This window comes from Notechis scutatus, chromosome 2 (assembly GCF_049901735.1).
Source record: "Notechis scutatus isolate UNSWTSFEM ecotype Mainland chromosome 2, rNotScu1.2, whole genome shotgun sequence".
In the NCBI taxonomy this organism is placed as follows: Eukaryota; Metazoa; Chordata; class Lepidosauria; order Squamata; family Elapidae; genus Notechis; species Notechis scutatus.
The window spans coordinates 245118270-245135214 of NC_142010.1; the positions used below are offsets into that span (position 1 = coordinate 245118270).

The 16945-nt window shown below is 39.8% G+C and overlaps 1 protein-coding gene across 5 annotated transcripts in view; it reads right to left on the reverse strand.

Annotated features, from left to right (window-relative positions):
- The window catches only part of NNT (nicotinamide nucleotide transhydrogenase), an 82253-nt gene extending 68495 nt beyond the window's left edge, over positions 1-13758 (reverse strand). The window contains exons 1-2 of one of the 5 annotated variants that reach the window (XM_026666473.2): positions 13428-13758; positions 8919-9115 (exon numbers count right to left, since the gene is read on the reverse strand). In XM_026666473.2, coding sequence (XP_026522258.1) covers positions 8919-9060 — 142 coding nt within the window. In that variant the 5' untranslated portion in view covers positions 9061-9115; positions 13428-13758. Of the gene's footprint in view, positions 1-8918; positions 9116-10225; positions 10345-11270; positions 11376-13427 lie in introns of those variants that run through there. The other 4 variants (XM_026666474.2, XM_026666475.2, XM_087958455.1 and 1 more) reach the window with 4 other exon arrangements.
- Between the last annotated feature and the right edge of the window lie 3187 nt (positions 13759-16945).

Sequence of the window (16945 nt, forward strand, 5' to 3'; positions counted from 1 at the left end):
AAAAATCCAAATAGCTATTTCAAAAAGTAAACTGGTGAGGAGGGGTAGTGCAGCTTAGAAGAAATAAAAAGAGCACACTGCACTTTGTTTAGTTATCCAAGGCTCTTGTTATAACTCTCTTCTCCAGAGACTTATCACCTTTTCTTTTCCAATAAGCTTCAACACCAGACTCCAGGTGTTGATAGCACCTGCAATAATACTCTCCCATGCTCTTCCCTCTATCTTATCAAATAGCAATGTCCTTGAAAAGAAGTCTCAGTTCCTTCTCAAGCTTTGTCTGGTCACAAGAGAAATAGAATATTTCCAAGCCTCTAGTTGGCAGTGTTACAAAGTTTCTTTTGCTTTCACTTTCCCCCTCCTTTTCCAAGCAAAATATAATAAAAATTAATTAAAAAAAGAAAAAGATATTTTAAAAAAATAACTAAAAGGGAGTATCTAGCCTAAAATAATATAAAGTCAAAAAGGAGAAAAAGAAGAGATAAAAGAAGAGAAGAAAAACCAGTCCAATTTCAAAATATAAGATCATGCGTAGAAAATCCAGCAATGAGAAAATATATATATATATATTACTTTGACATTCCTGTTTAAAATCGCCGCTTAATCACTTCTGTCAAAACGTTTACAGATTCTCTTTTCCTTAGGGTGTCCTTTCAAATCTTAAAGTAAAGAAAAAATTCTTACCAAACCGGCACACTTTCTCTTTCCGTTCTCTTTCGTTTCGGAGCTGTCCCAACTTCAGCAGCATTAATGGCTGCCTCTTTGCCGCTGGAAAAAAGAGCTTCTCCTGAATCTAACAGGGACTTTGCGGTATCCCTGGGATCAACAGGATGCGCTCTTTACATTCACCATCTCTTCGGGACGGTTTAGATCCACTTGGACCGTCCAGGAGCAAAGATATCAGCAGCAATCTCAGACCTCCAAGATCGCATGCCGTATCGGCGCGATGCCAGCTCTGCCCTCCAACTATTATTAAAGTGATATAAAAACCACAGCTATTAAAAATAAAGATAAAAACATTTTTTCTGGGAATCAGTCCAATTAATAAACCTCAGTTACTCTTAAAAATCTTGCAATTAAGCAGAAATACAGAACTGAAGGAAGGCAGGCAAGTACAGGTAGTTCTCAACTTACAACAGTTCATTTAATGATTGTTCAAAATTACAACTGCACTGGAAAAAGTGATTTTCAAAGTTATAACCTTTGTAGCATCCCCATGATCACGTGATCAAAATTCAAATGCTTAGCAATTGGTTCCTACTTATGTCCACTGCTCTGTCCCAAAGTCATGTGATCCCCTTTTGCAACTTTTGGACAAGCAAAGTCAATGGGGAAGCCAGATTCACTTAACAACTGTGTTACAACTTATCAACTGCAGTGATTCACTTAACAACCGTGGCAAGAAAGGTTGTAAATTAGGCAAAACTCACTTAACAACAGAAATTTTGGGCTCAATTGAGGACTACCTGTAGCTGGTTTTGTTGGCCTTCATTGTGACTCACTTAGTGGCCTTCCACAAGAGAAAAGTAGACATACTAACCAAATCGCAGCCATTTATATCAGTGATGGAAATTATAAACTAGGGGTTCTGTAAAAGAAATTGTTGTAAAGATTACTTGCTAATGCTAAGGTGGAGTATAAAACTGCACAATTGGTTTACTATATCAACAGCTCTAGAAGCTGCTCACCTTTATTCAGAGTTCTGCAGGAAGAGGAGGAAACAGCCTAATAGAGCAAAATGAAATGAAGACAAAAGAATGCAATGAATAACACAGAGGAAACAGAAATCCTTGCAATCAAATTTATCCATATTTCAAAGGAAACAGACTTATTAAAAATGTGCAAGCACACAACATTCAATATACATTACATTAAAGAGCTGAAGCAACAGAAAAGAAATAAAAAAATGAAAGAGAGAAGAAAATTTAAGCTGTGAAGGCTGGCAATCAGCCATCGGATGAGCGGTAGGCTTAGATAAATTCCAAAAGTAATCATAGGTCCTAAAGGCCATGTAAGAACTGTAGATTAGGTGTTATAGGTAACAAATAAAAATGGATTTCATGCATTGGTATATTAGAAGACTAATTTTAACCACAGTTCCTCCAATAATTTTCAGGTGAGCCAGAATGTAACTCTCATTATACCAAGCAATAGAGCCATTGTTTTTTTCTGATTCAACTCACAATAGAACCCAAAATTTATGTTGCTAAGTAGGACAGCTGAGAACTAGCAGGAGCAATGGAACAGGAGAAAAAAATTCATGAGATCTAGTTTAAAACCTCAAAGTCTTCCAAGAAGTCATTTTGTGACTGTACAAGGTAGTCCTAGACTGCCAAACATTTATTAAATATTAGAAGTTATAACAGTGTTGTCAAAAGTGTCTTATGACCAGTCCTTATACATTTACAACCACTGTGGCATCCCCAGTCATGTGACCAAAATTCAGGCACTTGGCAATCAGCATTTATTTACAACAATTGCCATATCCTGAGTTCACGTGATTGCCATTACAGTCTTCCCGGAGGGCTTCCAACAAGCAAAGTCAATATGGGAAGCCAGATTTGCTTAACAACTGTATGATTCACTTAAAGACCATGGTAAAAAAAGTAATAAAATCTGGTGCAACTCACTTAACCCCATTGCTTAGTGATGGAAGTTGCAATCCCAATTGTGGTCGTAAGTCGAGGATAATCTATACCCACCAAATGCTCTCAAAATTCTGAATTAAACTTTTTAGCATAAAAGGTAATTAATTCTAAATTAAACTTTCAGTGTAAAAGGGGTTTTTGAGTGTGTGGATAATTCACTTTCTTGATCGTTAACTTTTCACATTAGCCATTGGCAAAAATGAAGTATCAACATTTCTTGCACCATTAAATTACTGAAAATCCTGGGTTTCTCAATTTTTTTTTACTAAAAAAAAGAGGAAGCAGCAGAGGATCCATTTCAAAACACTAGTATACCATTAATTGTCACTTTCATTTTATTCTCCAAGTCATAAAGCCATGTGCCAAATTTCAAAAGATCTCCAGGCAGGTATGCTTCCAGGCATTCTAAGTATGTGTATAAACATGTCTTTCAATGATTTAATCAGAAGAAAATACCACCCATTTTTTTCTGGCTACAGAATATAAATGTTCTTCAAAAAAACCCAATTTCCTTTTACAAAGCAAATATGCTCCAGTGACTGAAGTTGCTATTATAGTTATAAAATTTTGTATGGAGTAATTAAAAGTGGGCTTTGCTTACTCTTTTTCTGGAATTCTGTATTTACCCCGCTGGTACTCAATACCAAATTATTCCTCAATAATTTCCCAGCTCAGCTTTTTTTAGGACTACATGTTGCACTCCTCAATGCACTATAACTACCTAGGAAAACATCCCGACTCTTCAGTAATATGGTTTCTTCCGAATTCTTTCATTTTTCATTAAAACATCATTTTTAGGAACACTCTTTATCAGTGTGCCAAGATTTCTCACCATTATTTTCTGCAGAAAACATCACCAGTCTCAGTTTGGGGGAGGGGAGATCTCATTTTTTTGCAGACTGCATAAGAACTACCACAATTTTCTTCTCCTTGTATTCCTAGGTTATGTTGCCAACTTATGGCAAATCAACTGACTTACTCGTACAATTATTTCTTATGCATTTTATACTAAGAGGCAAAATACCAAGGTGAAGTTCTATAAAATTCAAGTACTTATCACTATCCTTTAACCCCATGGATTAACCAAACACACAGGTCTACGCAAATACACATTAACAGAGGCTTCAAAATTTCAGTGGGACAAGTTTTGGTTTTGTCACCATGGCCAAAACAAAATCTTTCTTATTGACTGAAAAAAGATTTTTCGGTCTAAAAAAACTAAATCAATGACTTTTGGTCACATAAAAGTTACCCAGCCGAACTCCAAAATTCCCTAGTTCTATTTATTTGATTTACTTGTCAAGCAAGTATTAGATAACAGGTATAAGTGTGTGTGTGTGTATTTGTTTTCTTAAGTTTTTGCGGGTATTTATATGTATGGTATTCAGCTTTGTTTTGGTATTTTCCATGTCATTATAGTTGTGCTTTTAAAGTTGTAGCAACGTTTCGGCAAAATCTCATACCACTTCTTAGAAATGATCCAAGATCTACACGTGGAGCAAGAAGATCTTGCTTGTAAGTTTTGACGTGGTTTCACTATTCACTCAAGTCCCGATAAATGAGACCCTTGAAATCATCAAAAATAAATACCAACCAGCTAAACACCTCATGGAACTAACAGAACACTGCTTAACCAACACATATTTCATATACAAAGGACAAAGATACAAACAAATTGAAGGAGCCCTATGGGATCACCACTGTCACCCGTCATTGCAAACCTGTTCATGGAAGAATTGAATCCAGAGCCCTGGCCAATGCCATCCTCAAACCCAAACTATGGTTAAGATACATCGATGACACATTCGTGATTTGGCCCCATGGAAAAGAAAACCTAAACAATTTCCTAACACACCTAAACAGCACACACCCCAAAATCAAGTTCACCATGGAAACGCGAGCAAACAAACAACTACCATTCCTAGATGTACTAATCTACAAAAAACAGATGGCACACTAGGACACACCATATACCAGAAGAAAACACACACCAACCGCTACCTCAACGCCCAATCCCACCACCACCCAGCACAGATAAACTCCGTGGCTAAAACACTAATTACTAGAACCAAATGCCTGGCAGACAAGACACACATTAAGACTGAACTATGCACCCTGACCAAAGTACTGACAGCCAACGGCTTCCACAAAAGCAAAATCACCGGCTTGATCCACAAAAACACACTGAGACATAATAGAGACCCAGAAGATGAACAGATCTATGGAACAGCTGTCCTGCCCTACATAAGAGGCACTACAGACAAAATTAGTAAGATACTACACAGGCATCACATCAAGACTGCCTTCAAAACAGACAGAAAAATAGCAGCCATCCTCAGAAACCCCAAAGATAAAATTGACCTGGAAAACCAAGGCATATACGAAGTCCCCTGTGCATCATGCCCGGCCACATACATTGGACAGACCAATAGAAGAATAAGTACCGCCTGGATGAACACAAAAATGCAGTCAAAAAGCTGGAACACACTTCCTCACTAGTCCAACACACGGAAGCCACAGGTCATAGCATCAACTTCAATGGCACCAAAACCCTAGCCACTGTGAAAACCCCAGCCACAGAATCATCAGAGAAGCCATAGAGATTGAAAGCATGAACAGAAGAGATGATTCCACCAGACTGTCAATCATTTGGAAGCCTGCACTCACAAACAAAAAAATCTCCACACCACAAGCCAGGCAAACACCTGGGCACAAACAGATCCCCCTGATACCTCCAGCTCAAACACACCCCAACCAGGCACCCAGATGAAACCTAGCTTCCTAACTAATGATAGTCGTCCATTTACCCGGAGCCAAGCTGCACTAAAGGCCTCCAATAAAGTAACACAATGTTGCCAGCCAATCAAGATACAAAAGAGCCAAAAAACAGACAGAAGATATTAGAAACACCAATCAAGCAGAACACAGCAAACTCCGAGACCAATAAACACAGACCAAGACTCTCAACCAATCAGGATGAAGAAAAAACCATTCTGGCACAGCAATAGGCTGCCCCAAATTCAAATCTGAAACCACTGTAAAAGCCTGACTCACAGATGAACACTATACAGAAGCCTGATGATGGCAGATGAGATTCTGCGAAACATCGCTACAACTTTAAAAGCACAACTACTATGACGTGGGGAAAATACCGAACAAAGCTGAATGCCATACATGTAAGTACCCGAAAACTTAAGAAAACATATATATATATATATATAGCCACCAAACCAATATCAATATTGGACTATCAAAAATAATCAAATATATATCTGGTTTAAAGAAAACTGACAGCAAGATGCAGCATTCCAGTATTTAGAAGTGTATTTGGACAAGTATTAAGTTATATAGTCACAACACATACATTTATTTACATAAACTTCACTTTCATACAGTATCATACTGTTCAAGAAACTCACATTTCTCAATTAAAATATAAAATATTCACTAATATGCTTTTAACTTTGTAAAGTTTGCAAAACTCCCATAAATTCTCCAAAAATGTTGATAGGTAGGACTGTAATTTTTTTGTCCCACTTATAAGATTCTTAAAAGCAGGCTCTTTGCAGTCACATAATCAAGTCTTATCCATATTTGGAATAGTTTTCCAAAACGTATGAAGCTGTATATTTCATATGGAGCTACTATTATTTTAAAAATACCAAGGAAAGATTTCTTAGTACATAACTGAACATATTCTGTATTGGAAAAAAATGTAATCTCTTAAGGCATCACTGATTTAATAAACATGTTGACAGCTTGCAATTTAGATAGCATGAAGTTTTTACAGGATGGGGCAATCCTCCCCATTCAAGACAGCTTTCACCATTCCTTCTAATTTGCTATCTCAGAAAATAACACAATAATAAGAATAGTACATTCTTTTTCCTATGTGCATTCAGACTAGATATATCAGTATATCCCTATACTGTTTCATTAAGAGACTATTCAAACACTGTAAGAGAATTTGCAGAACATAGTAGTACATAGATAAAAAAGTGTCATACTTCCTATTGCAAAACAGGGACGGGACAAAAGTCAAAGCCACACGTGTTGATTGTACAGGTAGTCCTAAAAATATGATCACAATTTAGACTAGAATTTCTGTTACTAATCAACACGGTTAAGTGAATGATGCCCGATTTTATGATTTTTGACATGGTTATTTGAATCATGCTTCCCCCATTGACTTTTCTTGAAAGACGCCAGCTGGGAAGGCATTCACATGACCTTGGGATGCTGCAACCATCATAAATGAGAAGACCAGCATCTCTTTTCCAGTGCTGTTGTAACTTCAAATAGTCGGTAAATGAATGCTTTTAAATCGAGGACTACCTATGGTGCCATTTCTCTTTGAATCACAAGCAAACAGTGAGAGCTACAGTTGCAATACATCTAGTATAATACATTGGGGAAGCAACAAAATGAGAACAGAAAAAAGAATGAATGCTTTTCTAGATCCCATGCCAAACTGTGTAAATCATTTCAAAACACATGTGTAGAAAAACGTGCTCTGTGAAATTCTGCCATGGCAGACTAAATTATAAAACATGCACTGACACATACCCATTACGTTAATTCAGGAGATAGTCTTATCAGTCTATCTATTGTTTCTTCAGTTTGTAATAAGACTGCATTGTGTAATATATCTAACAACCCACTCATCTAGGAACTGTTCCAGATAAGTGGATAACTAACGGATTAGTTAATTTACAAGGACATTTCTAAAGCACAATTCCATACTTTCAAGGAGAACTATTGTCTTTGTTAACAAAGTATTAGTTGTTACAATCAAAGAACAAGGGCTAATCTAGTACAAAGAGCATCTGAAGGACATACATTAATATGAACTGGGGCTCTTGAATAAGTTCTTCATGCTAATTCTGAAATGCACTGTTTTGTTTTCCTCTGAAAGTACGTCACTACCAGGGGTGGGATTCTACCAGTTCACACCTATTCGCTAGAATCGGTTGTTAACATTCTAAGCAATTCGGAGAACCGGTTGTTAGAAGAAATTACTGGCCTAATCCTGTAAGGAAGGAAGGAAGGAAACATTCTGGTGTTGCTTACAGAAACTGCCTCTCCATTAACCCTTATTACATTCTTGGCAGGACTAGACTTCCTGTCTCAGGAACTTCTCTGGAGTTTTTTTCCCCTCCTTTGCTGGTACTTTGCTTGTGTGGAATGACCATTCAAAGTTACAATGGCACTGAAAAAAGTGACTTATGACCATTTTTCACACTTACGACTGTTGCAGCATCCCCACAGTCATGAGAGGCCAGGCGAGGAGATGCATGCCCCGATGTGAGTGATATTGAGTTGGCCACACCCAGCCAATAACATGACCACCAAGCCACACCCATCAATTAAGCCACGCCCACAGAACCAGTTGTTAAAAAATTTGAATCCCACCCCTGGTCACTACCAAGCCAGACTTAGGCATTTGACAGCCTGGGGCCATATCTGGCCCTTTGTCTGTCCCTGTCCAGCCTGTATGAAGTCAATCAGAAATTAGAAATCAGACATAAATGTACACCATACACACAGTCCAACTGCATTGCTTCTATTTTGAAGGAGACCATTTTCAATTCATGTATATGCATGCATGCACAGCTATGGACCTTCACAGCCCTATTGGTTCGGCCCTCCACAAGAGTCCCAATTTCTCATGGCCCCTTGGGAAAATTAATTGCCCACCTTTGCTCCAAGGTAACTTTCTGAGATATGGTGCACTGCCAATTACTAATGCCTGTTATTCAACTGAGTTCAGGTCTCATCTTAGCCACGAAAGCCAGCTGGATGATCTTGGGTCAGTCATTCTCAGTCCAACCCACCTCACAGGGTTTTTGTTGTGTGGAAAATAGGAGGAGGAAGGTATGTTAGATATGTTCACTGCCTTGAGTTATTTGTAAAAATAATAAAGGTGTGATACTATATAAACTTCTACAGTTGGCTTCTGAAAATGGAACAAAGAAATATTATGCTGTCTTTCTCTTTAAGGTGTAAATGTCTAGGCCTTTCACATTCTATTCCTCTGGTGGAATGAGTGAAACAAGTTTCAAAAACTCTATTAGAACATAGCCAAAGTCTGCTGCTTATCTTTAGATAAGGAACTATGATTCCTGTAGAATACAGCTGAATCCTAGATTCTTTTTCTGATATTATTAGTGTAATAAATGCTGGGAGACCAGAAAACCATATTGGGATTGGCCTTTATACATTTTAACACCAAATAGAATTGAACTGAAATATTGTGAACCAGTTTATACAAACCTGGTTTGATGGCTGCTTTACACCAGAGAACCTGGTGGGTAAGGAATGTCCGCACCCTTGGCGTCTTCACCTTGTGACATATCACATTGTTGAAAAGGGGAACGGAGAAATTACTAACAACTGTACGCAAGATGCCTGCCATGTTGCCCAAATCCAGCAAGTGAGATCACACGTTAGGAAGCCGCACAGCTGCCCTGCTGTATTTAAAAAAAACACACATTTTTAATTTAGCAAATAATAACACATGAAACTTTAAAAGTATGTGCCATTGTTGAAAAGAAGCCCAGGTTAAGGTTACAAAATAGACTTGGATTTTAAAATTTGTTTGACAAATTTTGCAAGACAAATAAATGATCTTTTCTCCATTAACACATGGGATTTAGTAACTGTTTTAAATATACACCTGAAGAAAGTGTACAGAACATCACTGCCAAAGCACGACAAAGACTGCATTTCATCATGACTTTGATGCAATGTTAAATTTTAAGCTAATATATACACAATTATGTAGCTGTAATTCCATCTAATTTCAATAGGAGAGTTGATAGAGGCCATATTCTTCAAGTACAAAGTACAGAGTTCAAAGTAACATTGTCAAATAGAGGTAGGAAAGAGCCCTTTGAAATTTCCTCCTAATTTTCTGTAGGAGAAACCAAGAGTGATTCATGATAATTTAAATATATGTATATGTGTTGAAGTTGTACTATCTCAGAGATTAGGACTGGATTTTTGTATTTAAATTACTTAAACAGCTGCTTCCGAAAAGCAAGTGCAATAATTTAAAGTATCACAATAGTACTAGTTGGTTTAGTTGCAATGAATAAATACAGTATGGATAAAATAGAATACCACATTAACAACTAGTAATTGTACAATAAACTGTATATTTTATCTTGTAGAGTTGTAATTGCAGGAATGTTTCAATCTGGATGGCAAACCTCAGATAAAGAATGTTTCCAAGCAAATACAACTCAGGTAAACAAAGTCACTAATCTAAAGGAGGATTAGAGAGAAAATGGAATACCACATTATCAACTAGTAACATTGTATATTACTGTGCAAAAGTGTAAAGTTAAGGATATCTTACCGTGATAGGAGTATAAATGCAAGACTAACAATAAAGTTCATCCAGTTGTTATGATCAAAAACCTTCAGCATTACAACATTATCTATTTGTGGTTATCTACTTGAACTGCATATAACCCAAAACATTGACAGTAAAGTAAGCAAGATTAAACAAATTACAACTATGAAAACAAAGACTGACGAACAACAAGGAAGAATTAAAAAAAAAACACAAACTGTACATTGCTGGTAGCCAATGGCACAGATCTGTTGAGCTATTCCGGGGTCTGCAACTTGTGGCTCTAGAGCCACATGCGGCTCTTTCGGTCCTCTGCTGCAGTTCCCTGTCAGCTGATCCCACCACTTGCTGGCCCCTCCCCTCCCTGTCACTCCTCGTCTGGCCTGAGAAGGTAAGGGAGATGGTGGGGGATAGAAACTTGTTCCATATTCCAGAGCAGGAGGTGATTGGGTGGGAGTGAGTGACATCGAGTTGGCCATACCCACCCAGTCACACCAGTTGTTAAATTATTGGCTCCCAGTGTTTTCTTTTCTGTGGGAAATGTCCCAAATGGCTCTTTGAGTATTTAAGGTTGCAGACCCCTGAGCTATTCTAAAGTATGTTTATACAACTGCCAATGCAAGCATTTTATAATAGATATAGTCATTATAATCTTCATTGTCAGAATGGTTAGCACATAAATCTAACCATAAGAACATTCAAAATATTTAAAAGTGGAGTCTAGCATTCCAGTGTATTCATATCCACAAGTAATTCAAGCAATAAAAAGCCAGCACGGTAGTGAATAAAAGTTTTGCTTTTGGGGTAACATATATCAACAACTACTGCCTATTTAGCAAAATACAACATGCACCAACCACATCTATTTCCAAATTTATTTAAAAATCCTAATAAAAATACTTGAGCATTGAAAATGCATGATTATTCTAAGGTTTCAAAAAAATCAAATCATAGACAACATGTTCATTTAAGAAACAAGTTCACTGTAAGCTAGCTCTTATTATATAGCTATCCAATGAGATACAGTAATAGCATTTCAACTAGAAATATATGTATAACCATTTCCAACACCAACATGAACAGTTTCTAAGGAAACTGCTATAAATAGAAAACACTAACACTGAGAAACAGACTTCTGCCACGTACTCACACATTCAGAACACATATTCTTTCCAGGAAAGAGAAAATTAACATCATTTGTGGTCCTCTATGTCCTAAAAGGGTAACATGCTGGCAGATAAAAGAATTCTCTTAAATCAGTAACCTACATTAGTGCCCTGACTAACGAGGCATTACCAAATCTTCAGCAAATGCAGGAAGCTGAATTCTTCATTCAAAGGAAACTCCACTGGACGGAGGCTAAAGACAAGGATGTGCATAATCTGCCTAAGCAAAGATGATTGGATACAGTTCCTGTCAATCTCCAACTGGTGTCAAGTTCATTCATTGATTTGTAAAAGCTGCCTTAGCTTGTGAACTTTTAACTTACACCATTTGCAGTCACTGTCCAATCTGATTCAAGTCCTCCTATGTTTTAAACAGAAGCTTGAAACAGAAGTTTCAACCTGCTTTAATGTTTTCTTTAAAAAAAAACAATTTTATCATTGTTTTTTGGAGTTATTTGGAATGCCTTTGCAAATTTAGAATTAGTCTTCCATGTATGCGGTCTAAATACGTAAAGCATTCTGTTTCAAAAGCTTACTCCCAGTTAAGAATACCATCTAAAGCTCATCTTCATGAATTTTTGAACAGTATTTTTAAAAAGTTGATAAGTAGATCTCACAATGACTGTCTAAAGGTTTTAGGGCAACTTTAAAAAAAAAACTTTTCTTCATTCCTATGCTGTACAATCCAGTCTTTCAGTCAGTACTGAACATTGCAGTTAATGGAGACAGCAATTAGTGTAAATTTTTATATCATTAATCCCTATTCATCCACTAAGAATTACTGGCAGAAATACACCCTATTATACTTTCCTGGTTTGAATTTCTGATAGTACACATATTCCCTTTTCCTATTTTATAGGGGTACAGGGCTGTCTGCACTAGATCTGAATACCAGAGAAGTACCTACATTCAATCCAAGACAAACTCACACCTCTACAAAGGCATCCACCAAAGTATTAAGCCCAACTAAAACCTTTCAATATCTTCCAAGACCTTTTGAGAGTTGTGCCCCTTTTGAAGTCAAGACAGATTCACAGACAGCATTCATTAAAGCAAGACTTCAAAAGAGGTCCTAATGTATGTAATGGCCACCCTCCCTCCGGCATTTCTCTCAAAACTTTAAAGGCTGTGATTCCCTAAACTCAAAAGTTGTTGAAGAATCCCCAAGTTGTCCTTTCCGCCCTCTTCCCACCACAGCCCCTTCTACTGCTTAAAAGCCTCACTCCAGACTGATCGATAAAAGTCAACCAAGGTCATCGCCACCATTCCACGTCTGACCTCCACGTAACAACAGCATTTGACTTTACTTGCCCTCTGTCAGCTAGGAAAACTCAAGGACTTTCTCGTCCAAGGGTGGGTGGTGGTTGTTTTGCAACCTGCAGCATCCCTCGATTCAATTGCAAATAAAGACCTCTTGTTCCTGCTGCCTTTGGTTTTCTTCTCCCGCTTCTCATCTTACCGAAATAACTTTTCTCTCCTTAGAAGGCACGCCTGGGTTGTCTTATATTTCTAGTGGCTGCCCGCGCACATTCCTAGTTTCTGCAGGCGTCGTGGGGATGCCAGACCTTTCCACCCGGCAGCCCGGCTACAGAGCCAGAGGATCCCCACCGAGAGTGTTGTTGTTTTTTCCTCCCCTCACAGGGCTTCTTAGCAGGCAGGACAAGCTCCGCTTCTTGCACCCTCCTCGCGAGAAGACCGATCCCCCGACTCCGGGGTGCGCCGCATCCAACAAGAGGGCAGCGTTGGGGGAAGAAGCCGTTTTCCCTCCCTCTGCAACTTGGGGTGGGGTGGGTGGAGGGAGGGAAGGCAGAGTCACCGCAGGTTGCGACCCCTCCTTCGCCCAAACCCGCGTTGCTATGCGCATGAACGACAACTGGCCCGGCCACGGGACAACTAACCTCTTTGTCCTGCGCTCCGTCCCAGCCAGGAGACGGCTGGTTTTTTTGTTTTGTTTTTTCCTGAGATTTCCCCCAAACGCCTCCTCCTCTTCCTCCACCCAGCCAACCAGCCCCCCGGCCCGTTATCTCTCTCGTGGGCGCTCTGGGAGATGCAACCAAAGAAATCCTCCAGAAAGGCCACGGGGCTGCTTTGCTGGCGGGATGGCCCTCGCGCGAAAAGGGCAGAATCGCCCCGCTTCACGTCCCCACCACCCAGCCCGGGGCATCCTCAGCGAGCCACGGGGTGCCCCAAGGCCCCCCCACTTTCCCTTCTCCCTCCCCTCCCGGAGGCGTCCAAACAAACCAGAGCAAAGCTACCTACCGCCTCCGCGCCCAGCCTTGCAAAACGCGGGCGGCGGCGGCGGCGGCAGCTGAGACGACAACCTCTCCGGCTCGACCTAGCCGGCTCGAGACGAGAAGCCGGAGAGCCGCGCCAGCGCGAGGTCCGAGCCAAGAGGGCGGGGCGGCCGGGGCGAGCACGAGCCTCCCGGGCTCCGGCAGCGCAAAAGGGTTGTGGAAGAAGCCCAACCTCTGCCAGCCGAGCGAGCGAGCTAAGCGAGGAAGGGCGGGAGGCGACGTCACGGCCTTTCAAAGCGAGTCGGGCGGGCGGGCGGCGAAGAGTCTCTGAGGGCACGTGATGGCGCGGCTTGCCTTTTTTTTTTTTTTTTGCGCCCGCCCGAGTGCGCATGGGCTTCCCTCTGCAAAAACGGGAAGAAGGGAGGTGGGGGCGCCTTTTAGGTCTTGTCACCGTCTTTGCGGTAGGGTAGGAAGTGGCTTCTTCGGGGCAGACTTTAAAGGAGGAAGACTTCTCCGGGTAAGGCAGGAGTGGAGGGTGGGGGGGAGGGAAACAAGAACACTCCCCTTTGCTTCCCTGCAGGCCTGGCTGGGGCTTGAAACCCTTGAGAGAGAGAGGCGGTGTGTTTTCACTCCAGCGCTCTTCAGGTGCCTTCGCGGGGCTTGTCTTCTAGTTTAGCAGGAGGGGCTGCGTGTGGGAAATCGGGAGAACCCACCCTCTCCTTGGGACGGGGAGGGGGTCGTTCCGGTCGTTTACCCGGCTATTGAGGGACGAAGGGAGCTCTTCGAAAGCAGGCCGGTTGGGAAAGTGCTGAAGTTTAACCTTTGGGGAAAGAGTATCAAAAATTCATGGATGTCTCAGCCATCCAGGTCAGGGTTGTCAAGAGGCAAAATGGACTTTCTGGTTTTTCTTTGAAGACGTTTCGCTTCTCACCCAAGAAGCTTCTTCAGCTCTGACTCAAAAATTCATGGCCATTTTCCTCACCTGAAAGTGAAACCCGAGTGGAAAGTGTCGCTATTAAAAAAACAAAATTAAAAAAAAAACCCAAAATCTTTGTCCTGCGCCGGTGTGCGAGTCGCTCCCCTTACAATGAGTACCGTGTTCAGAGATGGACATTTCCTAATGAAGTCCTAGCTTGAGTTAAGGACTAAAAAAATAAAATAAAAAAATTCTAAAGCTGTCAGCCATGGAACTGATAAAATGAACCTGAAATGGAGAGGGGGGGGGGAATAGTTCAGATAAACCGTAATATTTTGATTTTTACACATAAAAATCAACCATGAATTACATAAACCATGAATTACAAATCCCAATGGCTGGAACAAGTAATATGCTAAGTGAAACTACATTGTTGCTTTTTTTGCCTGTTTCCTCACTAGTGACTTACAGTATCTGCTGGTAGGACCTGACCTGATCCTCAAATTAGAACTAGAAGGCCTGCTATTTCTGTTCAATGATAGCTGAATATGAGACCACTAAGGAGGAAATAGCCATAATTTGTAAGCCTAACCAAAGGCCGCTGAAGAAGTTCTTCCTTATAGTAGACGCAAAGCTAAGAGGGGTGACTAATACAAGTAGCCCTCGACTTACAACAGTTCAAAGTTACAAAGGCACTGAGAAAGGTGACTTTTGACCATTTTTCACACTTATGATCCTGGCAGCACCTCCATAGTCACATGATCAAAATTCAGACACTTGGCAACTGGCTTATATATTTGTGATGCTTGCAATATCTCCGGGGTCACCTATTTGCGAACTTCTGATCCCCTTTTGCGACCTTCTGACAAGCAAAGTCAATGGGGAAGCCAGATTCACTGAATGGCCATGTTACTAACTTAACAGTGGCAGTGATTCACTTAACAACGGTGGCAAGACAAGTCATAACATGGGGCAAAACTCACTTAACCAATGTCTCACTCAGCAACATCAATTTTGGGCTCAGTTGTGGTCGTAACTCAAGGACTAGCCTGTACTTCAGAAAAGAGGAAGGAGTTTTTTTTTAACTCAACAAAGTGGTAGTCCTTGACTTACAACCACAATTGGGACCAATATTTTCTTTGCTAAGAAAGTTCAGTGAGTCGCACCCAATTTTTCAGTCCTTTTTTTACCATGGTTGTTAAGCGGTCACTCCGGTTGTTAAATGAATCATGCAGTCATTAAGCAAATCTGATTTTCCCCATTGAGTTTGCTTGTCAGAAGCCTGCTGGGAATGTCACAAATGACAATTGTGTGGCCCCAGGAGGCTGCAACAATGGTAAATGCACCCTGGTTGCCAAGTGCCTGAATTTTGATCACGGGAATGTGGTGAGACTGTGATTGTTAAAGACCAGCCATTAAGTCACTTTTTTCAGAGCCATTGTAACTTCAAATGGTTTGCTAAATGAATGGTTGTAAGTCAAGGATTACTTCTAGTAGGATTTGAACAATTGAAATTGACGGAATTTAATAAGGAGATTGTAAAGTTCTGCATCTGGATAAGAAAAATTTGAACTGTGGGGCAGCAGCGTAATGCAGCCACTGTCTTGAGATACATGAACAAGAGCATAGAATTCAGCTCATGGAAAGTAATTGTGCCACTCTGCTCTAATCAGACCTCACTTGCAATACTGGTTCTTAGCAGTAAAGTTCAGAAAAGGGAGTGACATATTGGAGTGAATGGCCTAGAAACAAACCCTATCAGGAACAGTTAAAGCTCTTCAATAGAAGAGGTTGAAATATAACCCCCTTTAAATATCTGTCATATAAAACAGGGGGAGTTGACTTATTCTTTGTTGCCCCAGGGGGCAAGATCAAAACCAGTGGCCATTAGGAAGAACTTCCTGATATTACAAGCTATCAACCAGTGAAACAAGGTGGAATATGAAGAGGTAAAGTCTTCCATCTGCTATAAATGCTTAAATGAATCTTGCTCTCATGGAAGAACTGACATCTAGAGTACCTTACAATGTTATAATTCTATGAATAGATTATAATCACAAAGTCAAGAAAAATGCAGTACTGAGCATTCTGAATTGTGAGCTATTATTGAATTAGAAATGCAGGAAATGGCTACAATTCTGAATAGGTTGTGTTGGAATAAAAATGTCTCCTACTGAGATTGTTGTAGGAACTTGGCAGTTTTTTAAAATGATATCTATACCTGTTTCCCCCTGTCTCCCCATTCATGTCCCTATTTTGGAGATTATAAAACTGCAGGCAAGAATTATATTATTCTAATATAATGTCTTCCAGTATCTATTATCCATTATCTATTATTTCAAAAATTATTCATAAAGTGATACCATAATTATCTGCCTAAAAGATAGGATATAAAATAGGCCAATGGCAACACTAGATAGATAGATAGATAGATAGATAGATAGATAGATAGATAGATAGATAGATAGATAGATAGATAGATAGATAGATAGATATAGAAAGAAAAAGGTGGATAGATAGATAGATATAGAAAGAAAAAGGTGGATAGATAGATAGATAGATAGATAGATAGATAGATAGATAGATAGATGATAGATAGATAGATATAGAAAGAAAAAGGTGGATAG